The sequence below is a fragment of the Talpa occidentalis genome, unplaced genomic scaffold (assembly GCF_014898055.3).
Source record: "Talpa occidentalis isolate TD23 unplaced genomic scaffold, MPIMG_talOcc4v2.1 talOcc4.6, whole genome shotgun sequence".
Lineage (NCBI taxonomy): Eukaryota > Metazoa > Chordata > Mammalia > Eulipotyphla > Talpidae > Talpa > Talpa occidentalis.
The window spans coordinates 7,796,992-7,809,109 of NW_023604972.1; the positions used below are offsets into that span (position 1 = coordinate 7,796,992).

At 36.4% G+C, this 12,118-nt stretch overlaps 1 protein-coding gene across 1 annotated transcript in view; it reads left to right on the forward strand.

Moving 5' to 3' along the window:
* The window catches only part of NCAPG (non-SMC condensin I complex subunit G), a 29,006-nt gene that overhangs the window by 8,174 nt on the left and 8,714 nt on the right, over positions 1–12,118 (forward strand). The window contains exons 8-13 of the mRNA XM_037529091.2: positions 247–387; positions 918–1,041; positions 2,082–2,168; positions 2,837–3,016; positions 5,250–5,360; positions 8,165–8,284. Coding sequence (XP_037384988.1) covers positions 247–387; positions 918–1,041; positions 2,082–2,168; positions 2,837–3,016; positions 5,250–5,360; positions 8,165–8,284 — 763 coding nt within the window. The remainder of the gene's footprint in view (positions 1–246; positions 388–917; positions 1,042–2,081; positions 2,169–2,836; positions 3,017–5,249; positions 5,361–8,164; positions 8,285–12,118) is intronic.

Consider the following 12,118-nt stretch of genomic DNA (forward strand, 5'->3'; position numbering starts at 1 on the left):
TCCTATTAGGAAATTTGAATCTTTGATGAAAGCACATTTTTCAAATTCTTTTGATTTAAGCCAGTAAGTTTGTTTGTGAAGGGTTCATTACAATAGCATGGAATTAACTCCATAGACCAAATTAATATAACAATGTATAACCATATTTGTACTAATATGAACTGAAAAAAGACCCCTTTCTAACCTCAGGGGTAACTGTTTGATATTTCCTAATAGATTGCAGTTTCTTAATTCTGCTTGTTTTAGTTATATTCAGAGCATTCCAGTTGTTACTGAGGAACAAAGAGGTGATTTTTCCTGCATTGAAAATTTGATGACCAAAGAGTTCATAGGTCAACAATTGATTCTAATTATTAAGTCTTTGGATACCAATGAAGAAGGTGGAAGGTATGTCTGATTGTTAACCTTTGTTCTAATTTGCTCATCTAAGTTACGTATTGAAATATAGTTGATTATTATATGATTAAATGTATTTCACCTAGCTCTCTAAAGTGCTATAAAATTTTCTCTGTTATATCTATGTAAATACATATAGATAAAATGGCATTTATGAGTTTCTAATTCATTTTTTCATAAAAACCAATAAAATTACCGGTTTTTGCTTAAAAATCTCGTAGAATTACTACAACTGCAGTTTATTCACTCTCAAAAGATTTGGTTCACTTCTGGTATTATGGTATTTCATCATGTTGATTTATGAAAAATTGTAGGTTCTCTATAAGCTTTTTTTTTTTTTTTTTGCAGAACATGAATTTTTGACCTAAAGTATATACATACAGAATTTTTTTTGTGGTGATAAATATAGACAACAGAACTGAAACAAATGTAATTGTCTGAAGAGTAGTTGAAATGTTAGAGGTAAAAAGTTCTTTTTACTGTGGTGACATTTATATTAAAGTTGTTCTTTTTTAATACAGAAAACGACTGCTGGCCATTTTGCAGGAGATTCTTACTATACCCACAACCCCAATATCTCTAGTTTCTTTTCTTGTTGAGAGACTCCTGCACATCATTACAGATGATAATAAGAGAACACAAATTGTAAGTAATTTTCCTCATTGTTGATCAAGATTAGTGATTTGGTTAATTATATGGAGGGTAATCTTATTTTCTCCTTTATGCTTTTTGTTTTTATTGCCTCTTAGTTTTGTTTCTTCATTACATTTTTAAACTTTAAACCAAAGCTCTCTTACACACACACATTTAAAAAAAAAATCTTTCTCTGAGCATAATTATCCTTATATTGAATCAATTTGATACTGAATCAATTTGAAATGGGATAGGTTAGGAAAGAGGAACTGGCTGAAGTTGTAAGTATCTGGGTTCAGTCATCTTTGACACTTTCTGTCATTTTTAACTTTGGACATATTTAAGTTAGCCTTAAGTTATTTGGCAATATATAAAATGAGAACAGCAATGAAGCCTTTCATTGTTTAAAGAAATAATGTTCATAAAGTACTTAGTAAATACAAAAATAAAATGTTATGTATTATACTGTTACTATTTCCACGTGTTATTTTCTCTGGGGTTATCAAAAAAGACTTGCATCATTGCTTTTTGGAAATTCTTATAATCTCAGAATTGCAGATTAATTTAACTTTTGTCCCCCCAATCTCACCTTATATACTAATTCCTTCTACAACACTCTGCTGGTAGTTTTCTACATCTTTTTACCTTCATTTGGGATACAGCCTCTTCATTATTGATCCAACTCCAATGTTCCAGTGGCTCCAAATGGAAAGTCTAGAGTTATGCTGTAATTATTTACACATTGTATTTCCAAAGAAAGAATAAAATAGTATTCTATTTGGTATATTTGACTATCGTGCTGAACAAGGGAGGGAAGTTTAGGGTTTTAGGCATAGTATTTTAGTTTTATGACCCTTAGTTAGACACTCTATTCACCTTTTTCCTGTTTTTCAAACACTATGTGAGAGATAATTTATCTATAATGTGTACGTGTGTAACTAACTTCCCATAATTTTAGATTGCAAAACCTTCTTGGAATTTTATGTAGCAGCTTGGTGTCATTTTCTGATACAGGATATATGTTAAAGAATGTACTTTGAATAACTTATCAGGTTACAGAAATTATCTCAGAGATTCGGGCACCCATTGTTACTGTTGATGTTAATGATCCAGCTGATACAAGAAAGAAAGAACTCAAGGTAAATTTCTTCCAAATTAAAGAAATGCTTGAGTATAATGTGTTGTGCAGTCTTTTATATCTTCCTGCTGTACATTTTCAAAATTGTCCTTAGACTCAAATTGATTAAATATTAAATTATAAGAGTATCTAATATGTTACCAGATTGTATCAGTCTGTAAGATTTGCTGGTTTCCATTATAGGGAACTACAAGTTTTTGTGTTTTTTTATATATTTATTTTTTGTTGGTATTTTGAGAACTACTAGTTTGTCTGTATAGGCACACCCCAGTCGCAGTTTCCGTTCCAGACTATTGCAATAAGGCAAATACTGCAATGCAATGAATCACATGAATTACTTTGTTTCCCAATGCATGTAAAAGTCATGTTTCCCTTATTCTTTGGTCTACTAAGTGTGCAAGAGAGCATTATGTCTAAAGTAACCAGCCCCGTATATACTTTAATTTTAATGCATTTTATTGCTAAAAAATGCTAATCATCATCAGAGCCTTCATAATCTTTTTGCCAAAACCCACAATTTTTTAGAATTATATCTTATTTTATGCTAGTTTTGGCTTGATTCTGTTTACCTTTTATGTTATTGAGCTTTAAAATAATACTCTTTAGTTTACTACTGATTTTTATATTATTAGTTTTTGCTTGATTTTTACACAATTTATTTTTCCATAGATGGCTGAAATAAAAGTTAAACTTATTGAAACAAAACAAGCTTTGGAAAATTGTATTACCTTACAAGATTTTATTCAAGCTTCCAAATTAAAAGAAGAAATAAAAGCTTTAGAAGATGCCAAAATATGCTTGTTGAAAGAGACAGAGCAACTTGAAATTAAGGAAGTCCACACAGAGAAGGTATAGATTACTTTTTCATACTAAATTTCAGCTGTTTTTAATCATCTTAAATCTTGTTTTCTTTCTTAACTCAGAAAGCTGCCAGAATATATTCACTTTGGAGGGATGTATAATACACCATGAATTAATATGAAAAAAAATTCTTTTTCTCCTATTCCTTTCTATTTTGGACTTTGAAAGGCCTTAATTAACTTTAATTATTGTAGCTAGAACTTTATTTCCTCCTTTGTTATTCTTTTTTTTTATTAAAATCTTTTTTTTTTTTTAAAGATTTATTTATTTATTTATACAAGCACTGGGTACAGTCAGAAGCCTGGGAGGGTGAGAGAATCCACCAGAGCCAGAGCGGGGAGCAGAGCAGGCAGAAGGACGGAGGTACACTGCTGTGAGGGAAGCAGCGGGCGGCAGGGGATGTCTGCGCGCCATGTGGGACCCTCCGGTGGCCGGGGAGCAGCCAGGGAGCAGCTGGGGATCAAACCGGCACTGCAGAGGCTGCAGGCAGCTTAGCAACCCAGCGCTCAACCGCTGCGCCACCGGGGAGGCCCCCCTCCTTTGTTATTCTAATTCCTGGAATCTTAAAGTCTTTCTTACTTGCCAAGGAAACTTGCCTTCCAGTGGTTTCTTTTTTTGGGGGGAAGGGGTTTTCTGGATGGTGTCTCGTATGGTTTAGAAAAGGAGACTGCATCACTTTTCAGCCTTTTGACTAAGATCAAGTGTAGAAAAGGAGACTGCACCTGTCTATCCTTGTTTGCCTAATTTGTGAAAGACTCATACCTTTCTGTTAGGAAAAGAATTTTCATGGTAACCATATTAACTTAGACATATCTTTCAAAACTTAGCTACTCTTTTGTATTTAGAAAAAGTGAAGTAGCTTTGTTATTTTATATGAACTAATAAACTTTCATATCTAGCATCATTTTAAGTTGTTTCAGTAGTTTCTTTTTTGATTTTAGCCTGTATTTGATAGATTTATTTTAACTAAGATAGAATGGTATCAATTTCTATAATGTTTAATTCAGTAGGTCTTTTAGGATCTTGCCTTTTGTATACATCATTATTTTACCTTTGAAGTGATAATTAGTATTTTCATAAAGAAAATGCTGGGTAGGAAAGAGTTTGCTATACAGAAGCATTTCATGGCTTTTGTCCTTGAGCTCTCTAGCCATGCATACCCCCACTCCCAACACCTCTCCTTCCCAGTGAGTCTCCCTGAATTTTACTTTCATAGCTAGTCGTTTATGTCTTTTGTTTGGCAAAGTCTGTGCCTTCTTACAGGCTCTTAAATTTAAAGAGCAAATTTAAACTGAAAAGATAAACTAAAAGAATGATATAAATTGCATGTCTGAATTAGGGAAGTATTAACACAGGTGGCATGTTTCAATTACTATCTCTTTACCTTGATCTGCTTTCACCATTTGTGTGTTCGTTTGCCCTATTTAAGGGTTATTGCTACTATAGAATAGCACAGTAAATGCTACGACCAGGAATGTATAGGGATGTTATGGAAATGCATTTAACCCAGGCAGAATGCTATTGGCATCACCAGAGGAAAAAATTGTTTAACTTGAGATTTGAATATATTGGAATTAGTAATAGAAGGATGAGACAAGAAGGTCTTTATTTATTTATTTATTTATTTATTTATTTATTTATTTATGCAAGCACTGGGTACAGTCAGAAGCACAGGAGGGTGAGAGGATTCACCAGAGCCAGAGCGGGGAACAGAACAGGCAGACTGACTGACGAAATACACTGCTGAGGGTGGAGTAGCAGGTGCTGCAGGAGAGGTCTGTGCACCATGTGGGACCCTCGCTGGAGGCTGGGGATCGAGCCGGCGTTGTAGAGGCTGCGGCCAACTTCACAGCCCAGCGCCCAACCACTGTGCCACCGGGAGCTCCAAGAAGGTCTTTTGGTTTGGAAGACTGGGTAGATGACAGTGGTATTTATGGAGGTAGCACAGGAAGAGGAAAGATTTGGGTAATGATGAGTCAGTTTCCTTTTGGAGGTTTTAAGTTTGAGGAAAGTATAAGAGGAAATACTTTGTAGTAGTAAACCTTAGAAAATAGGTAGGCTAGCTCTTAGACAGAAAATGGAGTTGTATGACTGGATAAGATTGCCCAGGAAGTAGGTGTAGAGTGACAGTATACCTTAGAGAAAGCCCTAAGAATGCAAACACTCAAGAGAAGGGCAGAATACACTCTTACTAATGCCTGATTATTCTGTTTCATTTTAGGATGATGCTGAAACACTGCAGAAGTGTCTTATTTTGTGCTATGAACTCTTGAAGCAGATGTCCACTTCAACAGGCCTAGGTGCAACCATGAATGGCATCATTGAATCTTTGGTATGTTGGTGACCTTTGGGCTTTATTTTAACCCTCTCCTTATTCATTTTGTGAGCTGTGTGTTCCTTGGGGTTCAAAAGAATGAAAAGATAACTACTTGAACACTGATAAATACAAATGATAAAAAGAAATAGAAATATAGTGACTACTTCATAATCTTCTCATGAAGATGAAATTAAAATAATACATGTAAAGGATCTGGCTTATAAGTTGTTCTGTTCTTTATTTATTTATTTTAAGATTTATTTATTTATGCATACAAGAGCTCAGGTACAGGCCAGAGTTGTGGGGGGTGAGAATATTCACCAGAGACAGAGTGGGGAATAGAACAGGCAGATGTACTGAAATACACTGCTGAGAGGAGCAGCGGGCGGGCGAGTCAGGAGAGGTCTGCTGTGCCACATGGGCTGCTCCCTGGCTGGGGATCGAACTCGTTCTGCAGTGGCTGCGGACAGCTTCATAGGTTGCACCTTAATCCCTTGCACCACTAGGAAGGCCCCTGTTACTATTCTTTTAAAAGGTTTGAAAATACTGAAAGAGATGTGTGATATCTTCATTCTTTGAATAGTAAAAGGAAAAACAAATGAATCAGGAACATGTAAGTACTGGAATCTTGTGCACACTCTCTCATAGAAAGACTATGAGGAAGCTATATTGTGAGTCCTGTGGAAAAAATGTGATCATTGCTATATATTTAAAGGTATTTTTAATAAGGTAATCCTTCATACATAATCCCCATTGTACTGACCACAATTATTGCAAGACTCTAAAACAACATTATTAGACATACGATGCAAACGATGTGCATCTTTGGGTTTCCTGGTGGCTACGTTTAAAAAAAAAAAACTTTTCACAAAGATGGAGTCAAAGGTAAAGAGGGCAGTCCCTGCCCCCCCAAATTGGAGCCAAAGCAAAAGCACTGATGCCAAGAGAGCAGTACTCAGAGCGCACAGCCGTGAGAGCCGCACATGACCCACCTCTTGGAGGCCCAAGACACTGTGGCTCTGAAAGCAAACCAAACGCCCTGGGAAGAATGCTCCCAGGAGAAACAAGCTTGCCCACTGTGTTCCTCATAACCAACAAGTTAACCTTAAAGAGGATAGAAGACAACAACACATTTGTGTTCACATTTGTGCTACACATTTGTGTAGCACCAAGTCGAACAAGCTATGCAGAAGCTCTGGCATCATTGTGGCCACGGCCATCCTGATGGAGGAAGAAGACAGTGTTCGGCTGGCTCCTGACATCCTGCTTTGGATGTGCTAAAAAATTGGGATGAACTGGCTAATTTAAATAGAAATTTTTTCACCGTAGAGGCAAAAGAAACATGTGAAGTTAATTTTAATGTTTAAACCTGATATACTCCAAATATTATCATTTTCATCATTTACTCAGTATTCAGACTATTGAGACATTTTACTTTTTCTTTCCCTCAAATTGTATTGATTGCCAATTATTTACATAACTGTATTTACGTAACTGTAATTTACGGGCACCTTGATATGTGCCCATACTTCACTCACCCTCTACCCGTGCTCTGGTGCGAATAATACCTTACCACCTCCCCTCCTCGCCCCCCTCTTTTTAAACAGCTGAGTAGTATTCCATGAGTGTGTAGCCCATAATTTCTTTATCCAGTAGTCTGTCCATAGCCTGTAGGTTGGTTCCATAGTTGTGTAGTTGTGACTAGTTCTGCTGTGGACATAAGAATACATAAATCTTTTCATATTAAATGTTTTTACCTTTGGGTGACTACCTAGAAGTGTTACTGCTGGATCTTATATATTTCCACTTTTGAGGAGCAGGGGAAATCTGTCCTATTTTCCATAGATGCTGTACCAAGTGATATTCTTACCAACAGTGGATGTTTCTTTTCCTTCTCTATCCTTGCCAGCATTTGTTTTCAGTCTTTTCTGCTATAGGCTGTTCTCACAGGGGTGAGGGGATCCTTTGTGGTTCTGATTTGCATTTCCCTTCCAATAAGTGACGTTGAACTTTTTTCTTGTGTCTGTCAGCCATCTGAAAGTGTTCTTTGGGAAAGTGCCCATTTTTTGGATTGGGTTGTTTGGATTTTTTTCTCTTGTTGAGTTGTATGAGTTCTTTATATGTTTTGGAAATGAACTCCTTGTCAGATCTGTGATGTGCAAATATTTTCTCCCAGTCCACACATTAGCTTTTGTGGTGATTTCTTTAGCAGTACAAGAACTTTTAGTTTGATGTTGTCCCAAACAACAGAATGTAAATTATCTCAATTTTTTTATATTAATTACATGTTTACAGTGACATTTTGGTTTTAGTGGGTAAAGTAAAATATAGTAAAATGAGTTCCACTTGTTTTCATTTTATCTGATTACTAGAAAATTTAAAATGATAAATGTGACTTGCAATATCTATATTGGACAGTACTGAATGGGAGGTATCAAAGTCAGGCCAATTGAATAAGTGAAGAGCAAGGGGTAGTTTGGTGTGAGTAATACTGCAAAAGTCTACACGATGAGGGATATCATTATGTTGATGGAGTCTGACCATTGTCCTGTGAATGTTTAGAAGCCATTGAGTGAGTTTTAGCTGGTGGAGATAAGTGTCACATGATCAGACCATATTTCATTCTGGCTATTTTTTTTTTTTTTAGCAACTTAGTAGTAGTTTTTTGTATTTATTGGTAATTGACTTTTTTTGAATTAATAGACAGTGTGGAAATAAATCTACAAAGTCATGTAGACATCATTTTGACAATGCTTTTAATATATGCTTGTAAATTTTTTTGCCTGCTGAAAGTTCTTTTAATTTCTAATTCACTTCAGATTCTTCCTGGAATAATAAATGTTCATCCTGCAGTAAGAAATCTGGCTGTTTTATGCTTAGGATGCTGTGGATTACAGAATCAGGATTTTGCAAGTAAACACTTTGTATTACTATTGCAGGTAAGATTTTTCTTAAAATTGTAATTGTACTTCTTGATATAAATGCATATCTGCAGTCATACTTCTACTAGTGCTCCAGACTTAATCTACTCCCATGCTTATTGATGATGATGGTGATGATGATGGATAACTTTTAGGGACTTTCTATCCTTTGATTTTATATAATCTTCATTATTTTTAAATAAGATAGGCCATGAGAAAAGTAAAATAAAATTTTCTGTCCTAATGAAGATTATGTTTTAGAAGAAGAAGCACACAATGAAAAATAATACATAGTATATCAGATGGGGGAAAAAAAAATTAAAGTAGTGAAGTGAAATAGGGAGAAAGAAGCTGTTTGCTCCAGAAAGGTCTCACTAATAAGATGAAGTGTGGGTCAATACTAGAGGAAAGTGGGAGAATAAATCATACAGGTGTCTGGGTAATGTGTTTCCAGGGGAAGGGGAAGAGGTAGGAGGTAGGAGGTCTTGTTTCACGTCTTCAGGGAGCAGGAAAGATAGTTAGGACAGACTAAGCAGAGAATGGTGGGAGAGAGGATTTGCAGGCTACAAGATATCCATTTCTTGTAGGAATATATAGACTGTAAAATTGTCAGCCTTCACAATAAATGAGATGGGAAGAATTGGAAGATTTTGAGTATAGGATTGATCTGACTGGCATAGTATTGGTGTAGACCAGGGATTGGCAAACCTCTCTGTAAAGTGCCATTGAGTAAATATTTTAGATTATGCAGACCCTATGGTCTTTCTCAATTACAAATCTATAACATATGAAAAAAAGTCATAGACAATACATAAATGAAAAGGCGTGGCTGCAGTTCAATAAAACTTTACTTATGGACACTGAAACTTATTTCATGTAATTTTCACATGTAGTACTACTTTTTAAAGGCCATTTAAAAATGTACAATTGTTCTTAACTGGAGACTTTACTGAAAAGGGAGCAGACTGGATTTGGCCCATGAGCTTAAGTTTGTAGACCGCTAGTATTGAGGGGTACAAATGTAGAAGCGGGGATACTTATGAAAAAGATATGGCAGCAATCCAGTTTGAAGATGATAAATGTCTATGGAATTTGTTGTGACAGGTGAGGCAAGAAATTGAAGATAACTAGGAATATTGGCCAGAATAACTGGAAGGATAAAATTTTCTTTTCCTGTGATGGAGAATATGGAGGAAAATGTTTTTTGTTTGTTTGTTTGTTTTTAAAGATTTATTTATTTGTACAAGCCCTGGGTACAGTCAGAAGCACAGGAGGGTGAGAGAATTCACCAGAGCCAGAGTGGGGCGCAGAACAGGCAGACTGACGAAATACACTGCTGAGGGGAGCAGCCGGTGCAGCAGGATTGTTCTGCACACCATGTGGGACCCTCGCCGGTGGCCGGGGATCGAACCGGCACTGCCGAGGCTGCGGGCAGCTTCGCAGCCCAGTGCTCAACGGCTGTGCCACCGGGGAGGCCCTAGAGGAAAATGTTTTATGGCAGGTAGATTAGTTCATTTCTGTGGCTAGTAAGTTTGAAGTTTGAGATCCCAATAAGCATATTGAATAGGCATTTGTGTGTGAGTTTGCAGTTTGGAAAGAGATTCAGGCTGGGAAGATGAATCTGGAAACCTTAAAGATTCTTTTACAGTATTCAATGCCTAGAGACCTAATGTTACTTGGGAAATGAGTGTGGATTGAGACATCTCAACTCAACTCTAGTTCCCAGAGACTCAGAGAACGTTTAGAAGTAGAAGAGATGAAGAGGTACCAGTAAAGACTAAGGTGAAAAAGACAGTAGGGGACAGTGTGATCATCTAGAAGGCAAGTGAAGATAATATTTTAAAGAGGACAAATAACTTAGCTGTCCAGTACAGGTGATAGGTTGATAAGGATTCATAATTGGTCGTTTTTGACTAGCAAGGAAGTGTTCTTAATTTTCCTGAGAGTAGTTTATTTGAAGGGCAAAAGCTTATTGGAGTGAATTGAAGAGAGAATTTTGGTAGGGGAATTGGAGACAGGCAGTGTAGACCTACTTTGCAAATTTTTGTTGTTGTTGTTGTTAGGAGTAACAGAAATGGGGTAGTAGCAAGTGACAAGGTAAAACGAGTTTTTTGGTTTTGTTGAAATTTTTTTAAGATAGAAAAAAAATGGCACCATGTTTGTGTACTCAGGAGAATGACTGACTTGAAAGGAAAAACTGGAGAGGGCAGTTGCTGGAATGGCATTGAGTAGGCAAAATGGGGAGAGTCTAGTTACCAGAGGAGTGCATTTGACTTTAATTCCCTTGGACATTTGTACATTTTGGGCCTAGCTTAACTTGTAAAATATACCTCCTTCCACCTTCCCATGAGAAAAGACTGTGATTCATGGAGCATCTTATATTGCCAGTTATAATGGGATAAAAAAAAACTACAAGGAATTTTAATGTGAATCACTTGCCAACAGGTAAATTTAAATAGCAGAGGAGTACTTTGAGTGCTCAACTTGAAAATAACATATGACAACATGCATCATTATTTTCATTAGAAAGATTATTTTAAAAGACTGAACGCAATTCAAATTTAATTTCCCCCCAAGATAAAATTCTTATCTTGAACTATCCTTTGATGAAGCATATGACATTGCCAAGAAAAAGAAAGCATACAATTAGGGAGAACATGAGGATGTCATGTGTTCTGGAAATGGTCAGAATGCTTGTGGTTTTTATCAAAAGAATAAAATTAAAACCATATTTGTGTCAAATGATAATCCTCAGGAATTTTAGGGTTTTGTTTTAATTTTTCTCTTTTGGAGGACTTGGCATCTAATCAATTAATTTAATGTGCTGTGTGATGAAATTCCTGATACTGCTTTGTTAATATTTATCATCCCATGCTGTTACTATCAAAGAAAAATTTCTATTTGTTAAATCCTTTTGGAAACTTGGAATGTCAGTATTATCTTTAAAATGTGTAAAGTTTTTCTCAAATGAACTGGAAGAAAAATCTTGGTACTTTGTCCAGATGAATCATTTATAGTGCATACATATGTATATATGATTTTTCTCTAGGATGTAGAATGAAACCCCATGTATTATAGCAAGTCATTACTTTTTACATCAGCAGGTATTGACAGTGGGGATTCTGCTGGTAATTTTGAAGTCTTGTTTGCTATTATGAGGTTTATTATTGGCTTTTGAAAATCCTACATTTTCAAAGAGGTTTTGCTTAGATATTAGAACAATTCTCTAGTTTACTGACATTCTAGAACATAGGCCTTGAAGTGCTAGGATAAGCCCTGATCATTAGGTTATTTTAAGTTGAAGAACAATCTTACTAGAACATTCATTGGCAAAGCATTAATGAATGATACTGAAAAGATGTCAAGTTGGAGTATTGGTAGATGTTGTTGGAAGTAGACAAATATAAACTTTCTAGTATTGCAACAAAGGAATACCGTACAATTCTTTCAAGATTTATAAGTGCACATAATCTTTAAAGATGAAATGTGTATTTGATCCCTTTAATTTTGGCTGAGAAGCAACTTTGAGCTTTAATCTTTCTTCATGGGCTAGCCGTTAATATTTGCCTGAAAGAAAAAAGGTTTTTTAGGGCCTCCCTGGTGGCGCAGCGGTTGAGCGCTGGGTTGCAAAGCTGCCCGCAGCCTCTGCAGTGCCGGTTCGATCCCCGGCTGCTCCCCGGCCACCGGAGGAGGGTCCCACATGGCGCGCAGACCTCTCCTGCCGCCCGCTGCTCCCCTCAGCAGTGTCCTTCGGTCCTTCTGCCTGCTCTGCTCCCCGCTCTGACTCTGGTGAATTCTCTCACCCTCCCGCGCTTCTGACTGTACCCAGTGCATGTATAAACAAAACAAACA